The sequence below is a fragment of the Sphaeramia orbicularis genome, chromosome 6, assembly GCF_902148855.1.
Source record: "Sphaeramia orbicularis chromosome 6, fSphaOr1.1, whole genome shotgun sequence".
Taxonomy (NCBI): domain Eukaryota; kingdom Metazoa; phylum Chordata; class Actinopteri; order Kurtiformes; family Apogonidae; genus Sphaeramia; species Sphaeramia orbicularis.
Window position 1 is genome coordinate 11,435,496 of NC_043962.1, and position 20,874 is coordinate 11,456,369.

Below are 20,874 nucleotides of genomic sequence, written 5' to 3' on the forward strand. Positions count from 1 at the left end.
CAGCATTCAAGTCCTTTTCCATTTTTTAATTATTGATTTTAACCCATTAAGACCCAAACATCCACCGCTGACCAAAACCATCTACTGATATAAACTGTTTAATACATGTTGATCCATTAATTCTATCAATACATGTAAATAATTGGTGTAAAATACAGTTTGTCCTCTTTTCACGGTCATCAGATATGACCCATTTGGACGTTCAGAGGCTCTGTAGTTACCGTGGAAACACCGTCATCTTCTACAACAGTGGTTCTCAACCAGGGGGGAGTGCGCACTGGACAGGAGGGGGAAAAAATACCAAAAAATCACGGACTCACTGGCTATTAGTACAAAGGAGATGCAGCAGATTCCCCCATCTTGAAATGCAAGCAGATGGACTATTACAGTGTTTCTCGACGGGGTGTAAAGACCAAAGACCCCGTGTAAGCTTCGACATACAACCCCCCACCCCGCCCCAGAATTTTTTGGAGGATGGGGGGCAACAGAAGGCTCATGATGCCATTAGTGAGCCTTTGTTCAAAAAAGGCTGAGAAACACTGCTCTACAACATTGATTCCACCAGTAAAACCCATATAGTTCGATAAATGACAGAGGATGGAGACACTTGGTTTATGTTCAGTTAATGATATTTTTGCTGAAAAAGTCACTTTTTCTTCAGTTTTCTCTCTTTCTCATATAATAACCCTCAACTTTAATCTGAGTTTTGATGAACATCTACATGATCAGTGAATTAAATATAGGAAAATACCTGATTTATATTGATAAAATGCAAAATAAAGAGCATAATATTTTTTTAAAATGGTGATAAATCCCTTACGAAAGGTTAGATTTAAAGCAAATTTAATTTGGGAACTGACACAAAAGTAGCACTGGGTCTTTATGGGTTAAAATAAAAAACAAAACACAGGTTGTTTTCTGTTTTTCATTTTTTAATTTCATAAGGTTAATTGGTTTAATCTAAATTGCCCATAGGTGTGAATGTGAGAGTGATTGTTTGTCTCTATATGTCAGCCCTGCGATGAACTGGCGACTTGTCCAGGGTGTACCCCGCCTTCGCCCCTATGTAGCTGGGATAGGCTCCAAGCGACCCCTGTGGCCCTAGTGAGGATAAAGCGGCTTCAGATAATGAATGAATGAATGAATGAATGAATTTCAAAACAAATCGGATGGACATACATACATACATACATATGTTGAACTAGTGTTTATATTTGTATCATTTCTCGTATCTTTTCTGGGCTTCTAGTAAAGAATATGTGGACTGTTTATACCAGGGGTCTCAAACATACGGCCCACCAAAGGTTCCAATGCGGCCCCTGGGATGAGTTTTCGAAGTGCAAAAATTCCACAGTCAAGGCTGTGGAACTCATTTTAGTTCAGGTTCCACATACAGACCAATAGGATCTACAGTAAAATAATAACAGCAAAATAACCTACAAAAAATAATGACTCCATATTTTCTTCTCGGTTTGATGTGAAAATAATAATATTACACTATGCCTATTGTTAAATAATGGCAACTTCAAATTTCTGTCTTTGTTTTAGTGCAAAAAATAGTATTAAATTATGAAAATATTTACATTTCTAAACTATCCTGTAACGATAAAATGTGAACAACCTGAACAAATATGAACAACCTGAAATGTCTATAGAAAATTAAGCACAATTTTAACAGTTTTCCGCCTGGTACTAAGTGTTCAGTGTCTTTGTACATCTGATCCATAATGCACATGTAGAAATGATAAGTTGAGGCAGAATATTGTTAAAATTGCAATTATTTTTCTTAAGAAATGTCGTTTTTTTTCCGGTTATTCACATCTTTTTTGTTTGGATAGTTTATAAAAGTAAGTATTTTCATAATTTAATGTTTGTTTTTTTAACTAAGACAAAGAACAATTTGGAGTTGTCATTATTTTTAGGTTATTATGTTATTATTTTACTGGTCCAGCCCACTGGAGATCAAATCAGGCAGAATGTGGCCCCTGAAAGAAAATGAGTTTGAGACCCCTGGTTTATACCAATACAGATACATTGCAGCTTTTTCTTTCACCTTTTCAGCTTGAACTAATACCACAACCCTGTGAAATCTTTTCACAGCCAGCTGCATAAACTGAAAATTGCCCCGTCATCAAACTGAGAAACTAGCTTCTAAAAAGCGGATGTTTTAGTAATTTAAGGTTTTCAACTGATGGTGGTGAGTGCGTGTGAGGTGTGGTTTCCTGAGGTGAAAGTGTTTGGCCCTCAGGAATGCTCAGAGTGGATGCCTGCCATTCCTCCGACCAGCCCACCGGAGCCTCGCAGCTGTTATCCACACCACACACACACACACACACACCGAGTTGTCATCGTTAACGTGACCAAAGCGTACCGCCTGCGTACATCGGATATGATGGATCTGGCCTGGTTTGCTTGTGTACAACACCAGACGCAGTTTCTCGTTACTACGCAAACTATGCATTAACTTGTCAGTGTTCGAACAGCTTTGTTTGACTCTTCAGACCCAATGCACGAGCTGAGGGAAGACAGTCTTATGACCCTGAAATGAATGCCTGCTGCTCTTTTCCCCTTGAACTAACCGCTGTCAGGAGTGCCCTTGAGCTGGGCATATGACTGTGAATATACTATATTTGTGTACGGATAATTACTGTAAAGACAAATGGGGGATTATTCTTAGAGTTTTTTGTGTCATTATCTCTGTTGGCTGTAATAATTTATTCACAGGAAGCAGGTTTCCACTAAAATGTGTATTTATATTTGTTTCCACCCACTACTGTCAACTACTATAAACCCATGAAGACCCAAACCTCCACTGATCTAAACTGTTTAATACCTGTTGATCCACTAATCCTATTAATACATGTAAATAATTGGTGTAAAATACAGTTGGTCAACTTTTCATGGTCATCAGATATGACCCATCTGGACATTTAGAGGCTCCGTAGTTACCATGGAAACACTGTCATCTTCCACAACACTGATTCACCAGTAAAATCCATGGAGTTGGATCAATGACAGTGGATGGAGACACTTAATTTATGTTCAATTAATGATATATTTGCGGAAAAACTCACTTTTTCTTCAGTTTTCTCTGTTTTGATATAATGACCTTTACATTTACTCTGAGTTTTCATGAACATCTAAATTAAATATGCAAAACTGAATATAGGAAAATACATTTTACACTGAAAAACGCAAAATATAAATTGATAGAAAATATAGAAATTGCTTATAAAAGGTTAAAAAGAGAGGAAAAATTCATTTGGGAACTGACACAAAAGTAGAGCTGGGTCTTTATGGGTCAAGAGGTGGTTCCTCATTATCACCATCATGGTTTTAAGGTTTGCCAATTAGATTATTGCACCACTGGACAAAAAAAAAACTATTTTTCAACATTTTGCAATTCAAGTGATCTAAAAGGACAAGAGGATTACCTGTGTTTCAGGCTGTGGAAAGCCTACACTATGATGAAGGTAAATCACAGGCATTTCCTGACAGGTCAGTGGATTAAATGACTGATACTTTAAGACAGGACCTAGATGTTACTGCTTCATCTAGACTTATATTTGGTCTTTTGATTTGGGCCAAGAAGAGACAGATGAAGGAATTTTCTTAGTTGTATTTTCAAGTTCTGGTGTTTTTTTCCCCAATTTGAGGACATATTTTGGCAGAAAATGGTTGAAAATGTTTGACAGCTTATAAACTACATTCTTCAATCCACATAGGTCATAAACCTTCCGCTTGTTTACATAACAACCCGAAACGTCACTCTGGCCTTTTCGGAAATTTTATCGCGAAGTACATTGTGGGAATGGGAATCCCACGCAGCAGCAATTTCGCAGTTTCTTCATGAGTGCTGAATCCAAATGTAGCCTTTACCTCTATCCATCCATACTCATTCCTTAAAACTGGACTGGAGAATTTTACGTTGTAGCGATCAGACTTGTTTTCTTGTAGAATTTATGAGAAACCACTTTTGCTTGGTCGCCATTCCCACAATGCACTTCGCGACAAAATTTCCGAAATGGCCTGTTGAGCCGCATTATGTAATAAATTCTCATTATGTAATAAAAGTTCAAAATGTAATAAGAATGTCATGTCAAAGCCGCATTTTGTAGTAAACTACCTCAATGCATTATGTAGTAAATTTTTCAAATTATGTAGTAAGTTATTACAATTTGAGAAATTTATTACAGGAAAATGTAATGTGCTAAATTAATCTTTAAACTGTGTAGTTAAAGTTTTGATTACATTACCTGTAGCTCCTGTGACTAATTTCTTCTAAATTGTTCTGAAATTATATTAATTTGGATTGTAATTACATAATGAACCATGTTATTACATTTTTTTTTAAAAATGAAAATGTGTCAAGTGCATTTTGTAATAAATTTCTCAAATTGTAATAACTTACTACATAATGTGAAAGAATTTACTATATAATGCGTTGACGTAGTTTATTACAAAATGCGTCAGCTTATTACATAATGCGGCTTTGTTACAAGATGACGTGACATTCTTATTAAATTTTGAACTTTTATTACATAATGGGAATTTATTACATAATGCGGCTCAACAAGGCCAGAGTGACGTTTCATCTTCGAAGTAGTTCACCACGAAGAAAGTGATTCAGGTGTATAAGCATGAAAAGACTAATGGATTAGTGATCAATCAATCAATCAAATTGTATTTATATAGCGCCAAATCATAAAACTTTACATATAGAGCTCGTCGAAACCAGACTCTCAACCAGTGAAAATTAGGCTATCACTCGAGTTTAACAAATTTGAAAAAGAATTTGTGATGAAAGTCATACGCTGCTTTAAGTTTAATCAATTTGGGTCGAAGTTTGTCACTGAGGGGTGACAGTGGGTCCCAAAGCCAGACCAGTTGAGAACCACTGGTCTAAAGCTACTGTAATATTTCCAGAATTTCAAATGACTCCTTAGATCCATGTGAGTTTTGGACAAAAGGCAAAAATATGACCGTAAGAGTCAGATGGGTTTGGTTTCGTTCCAGAGGCAGACGTCTGTGACAGTGCTGTCCTGGAGGATCTGGAGTGTGAACGTCCTGCATGTTCACTTTGTGAGTCTGCCTTTCGGGACAGGAGACAATATTTTCACAGTATCTGCTGTCATTTTAGATCTTTCTGTCCGTCTGTCACTGGGTTTCATCTTGTCTCTCCGTTTCCTCGCCTGCCCTCTGTCCAGTCCTTCCCATCATCCCCTTCTCCTCACTGTCTCTCGTCGTCTGTCTACGTCTGCTGATGCTTATCATCCTCCGTCCATGAGTGTGTTTTTCTTCTGTGTGTGTTCACAGGGCCTCTGCCAGTTCAAAAAGTCTGTATCTGGTTTTTTCAATCAAACACACACATGTGCAGGGGACGAAAAACAAGAGCCTCTTTGGAAGCTTTTGGTGCCAGTGGCAGCAGCTGGGTCTTACAATCAGTGTTGGGAGTAACATGTTACAAAAGTAATGCATTACAGTAACAGATTACTTTTTTGCTATAACGCTGTAACTAATCAATTTTCAGTAATGTTTAACTCTGATCATGTTCAATAGCACTTGCGTTATAACACACTTTTCACCCATAATTTAATTGCTCATATGAGGAAAAAAAACCCCTGCAAGACCACAAGACCTTAAGGAATCAATGATGTGACAGGAAAGTTATATTCCCTGTTGGTGTTCAGCCAATGGGTGAAGATGGCAGAAGACAGTCCATTGTCCACATGGACATATGCTCATTACTAACCCTAACCCTGCTTTACAGAAACTAGTTAGCATTAGCATGATCTCTGTGATCAGCAATGACAAGGTAAGCTAACATTTTGACCAGTTAGAATTCTTTATCGATTGTGGATTTATCTACTGGCATCCTTGGTGCCACGCCCCCTGTTTGAACATGTAAAATGTTGGAAAAAATGCAAGCATTGCTGCTGGGATTCAAACATCATGGACTGTAGCGTTACTTACTGAGCTATCGTCCACATGTACATCGGGGCACAAATTTATGCATCCCAAGGCTCTCCTGTGTCTTGTATTTGGCGGGTTTATTATTTGACTTTGGGGGTTGGGTTCTACTGTGCATGTGCCATTTATGACGAGTGTCTGTATATAACTCAAAAGTAATACAGTAGTCATGTAACAAATTACAATACTGAGAAAGGTATTTTATCACGTAAGGAATTACTTTGAAATAACAGTAACAAGTAAACTGTAGTGGATTACAGTTTGGAAGTACACTGGTCACAATGAATAAAGTCCACACAAACAAACCAGTGAAGACAGACGTAGACTGCCCTACTACACCTGTGGGACATCCACATGTGTTCATGTGTGGCTGTAGACGTTCTCTCAAAAGTCCTACCGGTGCTATTCCTGGGGGGTTACAGGCTCAAGCTGAGGCAAACACAGTGTCATTATGACTTTTTAAAATAGTTTTACAGTTTTGTCTTCACAGTTTGGTGTCATCTGTCTGTCTGTGACACTGTTTGATGTGTTCTGGCTTGTTTTAAAGTTTCATCACTGCAGGTTGTGTTTCCCTCAGACACATTTCATTGTTTCTTCTGCCAGTGCAGTTGGGTGAACAGCATGTTTTCACAGGTCGTCTGTCTGGCTGTCAGACTTGTCTGCTATATACAGTCAAGTAGGGACAATGTCTTAAAGTTAACAGTTTACTTATATTTCAATTTCATTCATTTTAATTTCATACCAACTGTGTTAATTAGATGGTGGGACTTGTTGGTGCTTTCATGTGGAAAAACCAAACCTGTTAAAAAGACAACTACAACTTTCCGGTAGCAGGAAAATAGACAGTGGCTCCTGTACAAGCTTTAACCCTTAATCGGGCAAGTGACTATTTTTGGTAATTTCCGCATACATTACAAGACAGTGACAGCAGCAGCAAAAGTCACAGTTAAAGTGTGTCAACAATCTCGGGTCCACTGTGGTCTCCAGGGTCTGTAAGGTCCACCTCTGCACTAAAAGCACTGTTTTTGGCAGCACAATGCCATAAATATTGATGTAAGAATTGAAGTGATTTTGGTTATTATCAAGAAAACCATGGAAAATTGATAGATATCAGCTCTGAAATTAAACTACTACGAGCTAGCTTTTGTTGTTATCATTATATTTGGCCAAACAAATGCACCTTTAGTTGTACCAGGCATTAAAATGAACAAGAAATTGAAGAAAACAAGGCTGGTCTAATAATTTTTTCCGCGACTGTATAAAGGGTTAACTGATTGTTTCTGTGTGTCATATTATGGATGGAACACACAGAAATGAACTAATTTCTCACTAAGTGATACTGAAAGGCTGGATTACACCAACCACGATTAATTAATTTAATCTATGATTGGGTTTAATCAGAGTTTAACATTTTCTTCAATTTAAAGTGAATGAAGGATTAAATACACATTTAAAACTACGAGCTGTTGCATAATTAAAAACTCTGTATATCCTCCTGAGACATTACATAATTATTTTCATTGGAAACTGCATAATGAGACCATTTTGTCAGATTGATTTGTTATGGAAAGTAATTTGCAGTGGACAGCGTTTTTTTTTTTTTTTTTTAAGGAAGCTGTGAAAATCTTTTCCCCTACAGAGGACACAAATGCATTGGGTCTCAGTAGGTTAAAGCTTTTTAGTGACGCAAACCAATGATTACAGTACAGACAACTTGCTTATCTATGTAAAATGATATTTGCGTTCTGTTAAGACATAGTAGTCTGACTCACAGGAAGTAGTCTGTTTCCATTGGAATTACTGCAACCATTTCCAGTCAGTATTCTCATCACCTTCCATTATCTGTATTTTGACCATTTAAGGACGTCTCGCGGTGTGAAACAAAAACCTTTGAGATGCTACATCCTACAAAATGAAATGTTTGACAAAGATTTGAATCAATAAGACAGGGGAGCTTAGTACTTTGCAGGAATTTTGCTGTATTTAATGACAGGGTCTACCTCCCATTGTACAAATGTTTCACCATGCTAAGTTTCACTCATAACTATTTTACCCATAACCACCATTGTGGCCTTGGCTCAGTGCCATACAAGATGACTGTCAGAGACCAGGGCCCTATTAACCCAAGGCCTTTAACTTCTGGCTGTTTTTTATTCAAATATACAGGGTGGGGAAGCAAAATTTACAACGAACATTTAGTTGTTTTTTCTCAGCAGGCACTGCATCAATTGTTTTGAAGCCAAACATATATTGATGTCATAATCATACCTAACACTATTATCCATACCTTTTCAGAAACTTTTGCCCATATGAGTAATCAGGAAAGCAAACGTCAAAGAGTGTGTGATTTGCTGAATGCACTCGTCACACCAAAGGAGATTTCAAAAATAGTTGGCGTGTCCATAAAGACTGTTTATAATGTAAAGAAGAGAATGACTATGAGCAAAACTATTACGAGAAAGTCTGGAAGATACTATTAAAGAAGAATGGGAGAAGTTGTCACCCGAATATTTGAGGAACACTTGCGCAAGTTTCAGGAAGTGTGTGAAGGCAGTTATTGAGAAAGGAGGACACATAGAATAAAAACATTTTCTATTTTGTAAATTTTCTTGTGGCAAATAAATTCTCATGACTTTCAATAAACTAATTGGTCATACACTGTCTTTCAATCCCTGCCTCAAAATATTGTAAATTTTGCTTCCCCACCCTGTATATGGTAAATAGGCCTACTCATGCTTGTTCAGCAGAGATTCTCATTTGTTAATGTGTGCAAAGAAACAGAAACGCAGATTCACGATACCAGTTTCCTGTCCTTACCTGCAGCATCATAAAGCTAAGCTGAGTGAACCCTCAGAAACCCAAGCAGAAACAGAGCTGCTAAACTGATTTTCATCATTCCTGCAACACTATCACTTTTCCATTGATCCTCAAATTGTGCAAATATAAATTGCGCATAAAAATTTACCTAATGGAAAAACAACAATTTTGCAAAAACTCTTTTTTCGATGAAAGTTCTGTTCTGTGAGGAGAGCCCACATCACTCCCATTCTTAAATCACTCCACTGGCTCCCTGTTTTATATCGTTTTCATTTCAAAATGCTGGTGCTAACTTTCCGGGCTCTACATGGCCAGGCCCCTGCATACATTGCTTCCCTGATTCAGCCCTACAGCTGGGCTCGTAGCCTGAGGTCTTCAGAACAGCACCTGCTGATGGTTCCACACACCTGTTTTGCACATGCGGTGACAGGTCCTTTAAAGCTGTAGCACCACGTCTCTGGAATGACCTGCCTCCACACTTACGGTCCATGGACTCTGTAGAGAGCTTTAAAAAACACCTCAAAACACTCCTGTTCAAACAGGCTTTTGATTTTCCCAATTGACTCAGGGCCACCACAAACTGATTGCGCTTTATGTATTCATCATATTTTAAACTGTTTTTAATGGTATTTTATTGTGTTCTATGGGTATTCTAATTGTATTTTATTTGTACTTTTATTCGTTTTTCGCAATGTAAAGTTGCTACTTTACAGTGTTACATGTACTCCATGTGTCTCCCCCTACCTCCCCCCTCTCCCCCTCTCCCCAAGTCTCTCTCTATCTCTATCGCTCTCTCTTTTCTCCTCCTTTACTCTCGCTCTTTAACCCCAACTGGTCAAGGCAGACGGCCATTCTTCAGGAGTCTGGGTCTGCTCGAGGTTTCTGCTGTTAAAGGGAAGTTTTTCCTCGCCACTGTCACCAATCACAAGTGTTTGCTCCTGGAGGATTCTGTTGGGTTTCTGTAAATTTGATTTGATTTTCATTTGATTTGATAAAGCACTTTGTGACTCTGTCTGTGAAAAGTGCTCTATAAATAAAATTTACTTACTTACTCAAGTTTTTTTTGCTGGCAAGAGGTGGTTTTTTGGGTGTAGTGAAATTAGTATATCACGCAAAACTGCAATGGAAAGACCTTTTTCTGCAACTAGAGTCATGCGAATAAAAAAAAACAAAAAAAAACGGTTGTTGACAGACATTATAGCAAGCGAAGAAAAGGAGCTTTTAAAGAAACACGGCGCAGTATGTGTGGACACACCAGGAGACTCAATCATCTTTTAATTTAGTACGAGATAGAGGGGTAATGTATAATCATAATGAATATATCTGTAAATCAACATGATATTTATGTTCGTCGCCATGTTTATGGCTTGACTTCTCGTGTCATCTCGCGATAATAAATAAACAAATCATCGCATTTGTGATTTAATGGGAAAACCGAAATTACACACTTTTTTTTTTTTTACAACATTTAGTAACTAGAAGCACTCGGAGAGCGCAGACCTCCGCCAAGGCTGATCAGTGGCCCCCCCCGTGGGCCCCCCCACGCCAAGGAGGTTATGTTTTTGCCAGGGTTTGTCTGTCTGTCCGTTAGTGTGCAGCATAACTCAAAAAGTTATGGACAGATTTTGATGAAATTTTCAGGGTTTGTTGGAAATGGGCCCCCCCTTGGGCCCCCTTGGGCCCCCCCACCCCCGATCACCACCAAAATTTAATCATTTCTTCCTTATCCCATTTCCAACAAACCCTGAAAATTTCATCAAAATCTGTCCATAACTTTTTGAGTTATGTTGCACACTAACGGACAGACAAACAAACAAACAAACCCTAGCAAAAACATAAACTCCTTGGCGGAGGTAAATATCTGTAAAGTTTTCCACAGATGTCCAATGGAAAAGCGACTAGTGACAATAAATACCTATTCTATTCTATTCTATTCTATTCTATTCTATTCTATTCTATTCTATTCTATTCTATTCTATTCTATTCTAAACATGCATATTTCTTAGTCCTGGAGCCGGTAGCTGTTAGTCGGTCTGTGGCCTTACAGTCTTCATAATAATAAATTCATTTTTAATAGCCAGACAATTAAGTGTGTGAATGTAAACTCTATGAGCTTTTTTCCACATAGTTCACGGCCTCTGTGAATTATCCATCCCCTCGACAAAGACCATCTGACAGATCTGGAGCTGATAACAGCTCTGTGAACAGACCCGGTTCACATCAAACACACATTCCACCGATCACATTCCTCTTGACTGGGATCATCCAGCAGCAGCAAACGAGTTGGTTCACAGGAGCCAGGGTTAGGGGAATCTGTCCCACACATTCCAATATATTATATAGGACACAGAAGTTTATACTTTAGCTACTGTGGACATCCATGCCTTCCTTTGAGACATGATCCGTCAATGTAGCAAATAAACATGAGGCATTCTTTCATTCATACAAATAAACAGAAGAAGATCTAACGGTACTGGATGCTGGGAAGTACACAAAAGTATCACGTAATTTAATGTAAAAAACATGGAGATTACATAAAAATAGAGCGGATGAGAAAATTTAGATATGTTATTTTCTCAGAATTGTCTCCATCTGTGTGTAAACGTCCAACAGAGACAGTTCTGTGTTTGGGAAACTGATCTATTTTGGTTGGAGTTCTGCTGGATGTGACCACAACAGCCAGCGGTGAATGTTGTTATTATTATTCTCTTTGGCTCAGAGACAGTGAAAACATCCAAACAGCACAAACAACTGACATACATCCACACAGAGCATGTCTGAGATCAGCTCCCAGTGTCTCCACATAACCCCTGACAGAATGAGACTGTTTACTCTTAGCTTACAGACGCTGAAGATAAGAGAAATTATTATTATTATTGTTATCATTTTTATTTTTGTTTCATTTATTTCATTCATGGTTGTGCATTTATCAGCAAACATTCAATAATCATCAAGTAAACAAACATGTACACACCCATGCTCAAAAAGGAGGAGGATGACGACGATGATGATGATTATTATTATTATTAGCATTATTACAACTAGTGCTGTCAAACGATTAACATTTTTTATCAGATTAATCACAGGGTTGTTGTGGATTCATTTAGATTAATCATAATTAAATATCATTCATTTTTAATCATTTTATTTTGCGAGAGAGAGAGCGAGAGAGAGAGAGAGAGAGAGAGAGAGAGAGAATATATATATGCACTTAACGTGTTTGTCGCAAGCATTAGCCGAAGTGCTAACAGAATTCCCGACTAACGTATGCTAAGGCATTTCCTCTTCAACCCTTGAGGACCCAGTGATACTTTTAGGGCAGTTCTCATATGAATTTTTCTCTATATTTAACATTTCTTAAAAATTATTTTCTGCATTTTGGATTTTTTCAGTAAAAATCTGGTATTTTCCTGTATTTAATTCACTGATCATGTAGATGCTCATAAAAGCTCAGATTAAAGTTGAAGGTTATGATATCAAAAACAGAGAAAACTGAAGAAAAAGTGTCTTTTTCAGTCAAATCTATCATTAACTGAACATAAACCCAGTGTCTTCATCCACTGTCATTGATCCAACTCCATGGGTTTTACTGGTGAATCAATGTTGTAAAGGATGATGGTGTTTCCACGGTAACTACGAAGCCTCTAAACATCCAAATGGGTCATATCTGACGACCATGAAAAGATGACAAACTGTATTTTACACCAACTATTTACATGTATTGATAGAATTAGTGGTTCAGTAAATATTAAACAGTTTAGATCAGTAGACAGTTCTGTTGGACGGTGGATGTTTGGCTCTTTATGGGTTAAATATGTGACATGCTAAGTTGAATTTGGCACAATCCTCCACTCTCTTACTGTTGAGCTGTTTTTGAGTCATGTAAGAGCTGCATGTTTTAAGTTTGTGGCTCATGTTCGAGGCTGCTGCAGACTTATTGTTGCCAAATTGTGCACAATGCCTCTTGTTTTACCCCTTATTGTACCTCAGCCAAAGAAACTCAGCTCACCCCTGATGTCAGAATGAATATTTCTCTTTTCGTCTCATGCCTTTGCTTTGTGTTTCACCGTTCTCCAGTGTTTCTGTGTGTTCTCATGTTTCAGGGTCTCATCATCTGTAAGTGCAGCATATTTAGAGGTGTTTACAGCAAATATAGACACAAATATCCTTAATTTGTACCAAAACTACACAACTGGTAACACTGGGAAATTAATTAGCATTATTTAAACAAGTGATTATTAAATGATTAACAAGTGAAGTATTAACAACCAATAAATTAACAGTTAAATAATGTTGAGAACTAATTTCATACATGTTAATCATAGTGGCAAATCTATTCACTATTAGCATTAATAAACATCTACCTAAAGTGTTAATAGGCAATAATTAACAGTTAACTAATGTGCCAAGTAATTATTTACTAAATGGTGTTCTGATCTGTTTATGATTCTATTTCAACCCTTTAACCCCTGATGTGTCTGTGGTGAACGTTCTGAATGTATGATTTATTTTAAATATTCATAAAAATTCTACTGTTTCCTCAATAGTTAAAATTTTCAAACATGCTGATAGAATAGTCCTTGTTCTTTTCATAGACATCTGAGCATGCTCAATGCCCCCCCCGCCGCCTGTGTAATGAGGGGTAAAACACAGAGCAGTGAGTGAGACCAACTCACTATAAAAAGAGATGGTTTGGGCTTTTTTTTAACATAATTTTCCTTGCTGTTTTTATCCCTCAGCCAACATCTGGCTAAAGGGGTATTGTAATCGTTTCATCGTCTGTCTGTCCATTCAACAACATAATCGCATTATCTGAAGAATGCATTGAGACATCTGCACCAAATTTATACTGCGGATGCATCTTGTCATGGAGCAGAAGAATATTGAAAATAGGTCACCTTGACGTACTTTTTCAAGGTCAAATGGCCTTGTGCAGTAATAATATCTGAGTACTTTTAAATATAAATATGTATGTAACAAGTTTTACACAAAGATAATCTAATCTAAATTATAGAGCAGTAATTTTCAACACAATCTTGCACTATATTTGGTTGAGGGGTATTAAAAGTGCAGACACGTTTTGTTTATACTGTTGTTTGCAGTTTTTTGGTGATTTTCTTTTATTTATTTTTTTTACAGTGCTTTCACTGAGTTTTGACTGTGTAACTGCTTTTTGGCGTTCAACCAGGTGCCAAAAAGCTACTGCACTGATTTCGAAAAAAAAAAAAAAAAGAAAGAGCACCAAAACAAAAACTACTGGGCCAAAATTCAAATCCTTGTTGTTGTTCAGTGTGTTCCAGTTCACAGTTCATGTTCAACATCCTAAATCTCTTACTGATGTACATTCTTAGTGCCTTATTTACTAAAAACCTGTCAAACTTCAATTCCTCTCTTTGTCTTTTTCTGTTATTCCACCTGTTTTGACCCTAAAACACACAGTAAATCAAAACCACTGAAGAAAAGGAACAGAAGCACATACTCACAGCAGCTTTTATGAAACTGAAACAGATGACGATTCACACCTGGAATCATGTTTCAGGGGTTAAAGGGTTAATGAACATTAGTTAATGCTGTAGTTACCATAAAGCCTCCGGCAGCTGCACCTATTAATGCACCTGTCAACTCAGTGAGATAATGTGTCTGTACTGTAGTTACTTGCTAATAATTGCTTGCTAACTTCTTTAACTGATATTAAAGCACAACTGTGACTTTTTTCAGTCAAGTCTTTTGAAAAAAAATTAGATCCGCTAAGATTTGCTGCAAAATGTGACCAGATAATTGAAGATCGGAGCTAATTCTCAACACATTACACTGGACAAATACAAGTAGAAATATAACAAAGTATGGTGTTAACCTGGTTAACCTATAAAGACCTAAACATCCGATGGCGACCAAAACCATCTACTGATCTAAACTGTTTAACACCTGTTGATCCAGTAATTGAATGAATGAATGAATGAATGAATGAATTTATTTTTGGTTTGTACATTAATCATTGCACTTAGTACAATAATTATAATAAATATAAAAACCAAAAAAGGAATAGGCTAGAGGCAAAAGCTGATTTTTTTGCCTATCCTTTTCACCTGCTTATGTTAAATTAAATGTGTACAGCATTGAGCATTCACTCCATTCTATCAATACATGTAAATAATTGGTGTAAAATGCAGTTTGTCATAATTTCAGGGTCATCAGATATGACCCATTTGGACGTTCAGAGGTTCTGTTGTTACCATAGAAACACTGTCATCTTCTACAACATTGATTCACCAGTAAAACCCATGGAGTTGGATCAATGACAGTGGATGGAGACACCTGGTTTATGTTCAGTTAATGATAGATTTTGTTGAAGGAGTCAGTTTTTCTTCAGTTTTCTCTGTTTCTGACAGAATATCCCTCAACTTTACTCTGAGCTTTAATGAACATCTAAATGATCAGTGAATTATATATAGGAAAATACCTGATTTTTGTTGAAAAAAAAAAAAAAACAAATTAAGAAGATAATATTACAATAAATGGTGATAAATCATTTAAGAAATGTTAAATATGAAAAAAAAAAACAAAACAAAACATAAAAGTCGTCCTGGGTCTTTATGGGTTAAAGACAGAACAGTCAAAAATGAAGAGTCAAGAACAAAAAACAACTCAGATTCAGTCACTCTATGTAACTCTATGTAAATGTAAATATGTAAAAGGAACACAACTAAAGCCTTGTGTCTCAGGGTAGACAGAACACAGAATTATGTACACTACAAACAAAAAGGTAAGGATATTTTTAATTTTTGGGCTGTTTTTTTCAGCTGGGATTCTTGCACAGCACTGTTATACATTTTTGTGCGTGAATTGAATTGAAACACATTTTTTAAATGACCAGATATAGTTTTATTTACAAATGGCAAAAATGACAAAAAAAATGACAAAAAAAAAGAAATATCCTTAACTTTTTGTTTGTAGTGCACATACAGTATGACAACCTTTTCTCAGAGCATAAGTATAGTGGATAAACAGGGGTATCTGTTTCGACCAAGGTTCTAATAATTTGGGATTTTTCATTATACTTTAGTTTTATTTAGTTTTGACTTTTTTTCCTCTAATTCAGTTAGTTTTAATTTGTTTTTAGAGCAGGTTTGCTAGTTTTTATAAGTTTTCGTTTTGGTCTAAATGCTTAGTTTTAGTGTTAGTTTTACTTTTTTCATATCTTTTATCTTCTTCACTGTCGTATTCAAATAAATCCCAGACAGGACTCTGCTGTTTTCTCCCAACTTTTGTCTCCATGTTTCCAGGTAGAGTGGGGAAGAGAAGACGACTCTAAATGACAAGTGACGAGAAGTGACGGACCGTTAAATATCATATGGCAGCACCATATGATATTTAATGGTCCGTCACTTCTAGCTAAAATTGCTCGAGGGAAATAAATTGATTTCATATAAATCGGACATTGACAAAGACGAAAACGACGGGAATTTTATCGATTATTTTTATACGTTTTAGTTAGTTTTGTAAGCACACAATACAGTTTCAGTTAGTTATGTTTTTTTCTTTTAATTCTAGTTTTTATTTATTGCAGTTAACAAAAATGTTTTTACAATTTTAGTTTTCGGCATTTCGTTAGTTTTCGTTAACGATAATAACCTTGGTTTGGACTGGTGAGATGAATTAACCTGTTTAACCCTGACCATATTTTCAGGGGAAAAATGCCTAAAAAGACATACCCCAAGTAAATGAAGAATTACTTATAATACTTATAATAATAAGGTTCATATGGATGTTCTTGGTGTCTATGGACATTTAGAGACCTCACAGAATTCGCATCGTCTAAAATATTGTATCTATTACTATGCCTGAGTAAACTGTAACAAACTAAAAGAGAAATTAGAATTTTTTATCCTCGCCTGTTTTTTTTCAGCTGGATTGACAATGATATGCATAAATTAATTGTTCGTGTCGGAGATTTTTAATAGCGTATATTTCACCCCACAAAGATTAAAAATCATGTTTGCATATTAAAGTTTGCACTAAAATACACTTTGGATGTACTTTTATTAACATTAGGGTCTAAACTTTGAGCAAAAGTTGAAAAAAACATCCATTGTCCTGATTTATAATATTTTTATAGTAGATGAATATTAATATAATTTTTTCGGCCCGCTGGCGGGCTGATAGGGCTTTAAACATGTGAGAAATGACAGAACTTTGCAGATACCGGTATGTTCTCTAATCCAATGCAGCATCAAGTTTATGCCATTTGTTTCCATTCAAGCAGATGCTGCTCAGATCCCATTCACTGCAAACTCAATACTTGTCTCAGTGAAGCACAAGTTCAACGCCGTCTACACAAACAGCATTAGGTTGAAACACACACACACACACACACACGGGCCTGTGCTCTTCCCATACCTCTGCTTTGTTCTGCTTGGCGTCGGCAGGCTCTGGCGGTTGTGCGTTGGCGTTGGTGTGCGTCTCCTCCATGCTGACCAGTTTCAGTTTGAGGTACGACACCTCGTCCATCAGATCCAGCTTCTGAGTCTCCAAGGAGGTCCTGCTCATCAGCTCCTGGCGACAAACACACACACAAACACACACACATATTCAGTCCAAACGCACCCAGAGATCTGCTTCCACTACGGAAACCAAATCGAATGAAACACACACAGCTAACCGCAGTGTCCAGTCAGCATGCTGTTCCACCCGGTTCAGTCCTCTTCCCACACTAACAGACCAGACCAGGCAGGGGCCGAGACCCCGGCTAAGCTAAATATACACACTCACACACACATACAGCAGTGAGCGGCGGACTCTATTAATACAACCCTGTGCTTCTTTGGTATGAGACAGAGAAAGAAAGTGTGTCTAAATGAGTGACAGAGGAGGAACACGGGTATATGTTTGTATGACACATTTAACACATATCTCTGCCGACTGTGTCTGCTGCTTTCATTTCCTCATCCTACTTCTTCTTTTCTACACACACTCAAGAGACCTTATATCAGCGGTTCCCAACCTTTTTTGTCTCATGACCCCATTTTAACATCACAAATTTCTGGCGACCCCAGACATTCAAAACAGAGACTTTTTTTTTTTTTTTTGTGTGTATTTCTTCAATTTTAGCTCATGTGAAAGAAGCAGTGGGTAAGTCAGTCATGTATGGCACCCCTTTTTACTTCATTTCTTTTTGTTCTTTTATTCATTTCATTTATTTGGATCTCCATTAGCTTTGGCTTAGGTCAGTGGTTCCCAACCTTTTTTGGCTCGTGATCCCATTTTAACATCACAAATTTCTGGCAATCTCAGACTCTTTTTTTTGCTAAAATTAATTTGTTTTTGATCATGTAATAGTTTGCTATACTATGTTGCAAATAAACATTCATTTTAGATGACATTTAGTCTACATAATGTATATTATTATGGACGGAGGCACAAAAGCCAGGTGTAGATTACTGCACAAAGTGAGAATTTTGTTTTCCTTGGTCAGGATATGTACAGTCAGTCCAGCTGGGATTTACAAGGAGGACAATTAATACTGAACAAACAAGAACTCAAACTATGAATTTTGAAAGAGCTGCAGCATCTGAAACCGACCACAATGAACATTTGAAAGGTAAACAGTACCACAGTGCTTCAGTTTCAGTAAGTTTTTTTTTTGTTGTTGTTCTCTTTTTTTTAAATCAATTTCTAAAAATTTCAGGCAACCCCATTTGAATTCCAGGCAACCCCATGTGGGGTCCTGACCCCAACGTTGAAAAACACAGCCTTATATTGTTGTCTAAGACTACAACGTTAATGTCTTGTACCATCTTTTTTTTTTTTTTTTACTCTTTATTTAGGATTTTTTTTTTAACAGATACAAAAACAAAAATCAACAAGCAGGTTGTGAGCTCAAGAGGCTACAAAGATCGTATTATTTAGACAAACAACACAATTTTTACACAAATTTGTCTCGCAGGTATGTAAACGTGCCATTTTTCCCAATGTTCTTCACTCAATTCTTTCCGCAGTCGTATTGTGTAGGTCATCTGTTCTAGTAAATGAAGATGTTTTACAGTATTGGTAAAGACAGTCATAGGTGGACCTTCTCGCTTAAACCAGTATTTAATAATGGTCTTTGTCTTGTACCATCTTTGTGAACATTTTGAGTTTGGATTTTGTTAAAACACTACTAAAACTTCTCAACTCTTGAGCCTCCACAAGATTTTTTCAAGAAAAAACACTCTACCATGCACCATTACCCATAAAGACCCAGTGCTATTTTTATGGCAGTTCCCAAACAAACTTTTCCTTTCTAGTTAACCTTTCTTAAGTCATTTATCACCACTTATTGTAATATTATTATCTCTATATTACATTTTTTCAGGGTAAATCAGGTATTTTCCTGTATTTAATTCACTGATCATGTAGATATCTGTAAAAACTCAGATAAACGTTAAGGGTTATTATACCCAAAACAGAAAAAACTGAAGAAAAAGTAACTTTTTCAGCATAATCTATAATTAACTGAACATAAGCCAAGCGTCTCCATCCGCTGTCATTGATCCAACTCTATGGATTATAGAAGATGATGGTGTTTCCACAGTAACTATGGAGCCTCTAAACGTCCAAATGGGTCATATCTGATGGCAATAAAAAGATTAAAAAAAAAAAACCCTGCATTTTACCTGAGTTAATTCAATGTACTGATAGGTTTAGTGGTTCAGAAGTTATCAAACATTTTACAACAGTAGATGCTTATGATTGCCAGTGGCTGTTTGGGTCTTTATGGGTTAATGACATAACTGAAATACTGTAAATCTGTGTATATACAAGAATTAACCCTTCTAAGTTCATATTTTTTTTAAAGATAAAGAGATAAAGATGAAAAGAGTTTTATTGTCATTTGCGCGGGTACATTTACAGTTCAAGTATAATGGAATTTCTGTTGTGTTGCGCTTGAGTGCCAAGAGAAAGAAAAAAGAAAGACATGCTTCACACTTTTACTTGTTAAAAAGACACAAAGCTAAAATACACATAAATAAAGGTTAAAAAGAATTAAAGCCGCAAGCGGCATCTAAAGGCCCTCGCCACGGGCACGTCCAGTAGAAGTATGTCCATCGTTCAGCAGGTGGCACTCTAGCACCAAATTTCAATGTCTTCTGATGAATGGGTGTAGGCCTGGGAGATCGACAACTGATTCAAATTTGAGGCAAATCTTTGTTTGTATGTCCGAACTAAAGAAAGTTTTGGATAAGTAAATCTGTAGGGGGCGCTATGCAGCTAAAAATAAATGTCTACCATTGAATGGGTGAAGGTTTGCAAGATGTACCACTGAGTCAAATTTGAGCTAAATCAGTGTTTGTATGTTTGAATTGATGCAATTTTCGTGAAGGTAAATTTGTAGGGGGCGCTACTGAGCGAAGTTGCAATTTCTTTTGATAAATAGGTGTAGGCTTGGGAGACTGACAACTCATTCAAATTTGAGCCAAATTGGTATTCGTATGACTAACGTGAAGTAATTTTCGTAAAGGTAAAATTGTAGGGGGCGCTATGGCACCGAATATCAAATATTTCTGATAAATGGGTTTAGGCCTGGGAGATAGACGTCTGAGTCAAATTTGAGCCAAATCGGTGTTCATATGTCCGAACTGAAGAAATTTTAATAAAAAAATATTAAAAATTTTTGTAGGGGGCGCTGTAGTGCAAAATTTCAGTTTCTTTTGACAAATAGGTGTAGGCCTTGGAGACAGATGTCTGAGTCAAATTTGAGCCAAATTGGTGCTCGTATGTCCGAACTGATTTCATTTTTGTAAATGTACATTTGTAGGGGGCGCTATAGTGCGAAATTTCAATTTCTTTTAATAAATGGGTGTAGGCCTGGGAGATAGACGTCTGAGTCAAAATTCAGCCAAATCGGTGTTCGTATGTCTGAGCTGAAGAAATTTTTGTAATGGTAAATTCACAAAGAAACTTTACAAAGTTTGCGACGTCGTCACACAAAAACGGTGACACCTATCCAAAAAATTCGGCTAACGTTTGATGCCCCACTTCTCTAGATACTGTATATCGATTTTGAGTTCATTTGGCCAAACGGCCAAGGAGGAGATAGTTAAAATACGA

The 20,874-nt window shown here is 36.9% G+C and overlaps 1 protein-coding gene across 2 annotated transcripts in view; it reads right to left on the reverse strand.

Moving 5' to 3' along the window:
* ppfibp2b (PPFIA binding protein 2b) overlaps nt 1–20,874 on the reverse strand; it is a 191,500-nt gene that overhangs the window by 57,939 nt on the left and 112,687 nt on the right. For both annotated transcript variants that reach the window (XM_030136471.1, XM_030136472.1), the window contains exon 6: nt 17,185–17,340. In XM_030136471.1, coding sequence (XP_029992331.1) covers nt 17,185–17,340 — 156 coding nt within the window. The remainder of the gene's footprint in view (nt 1–17,184; nt 17,341–20,874) is intronic.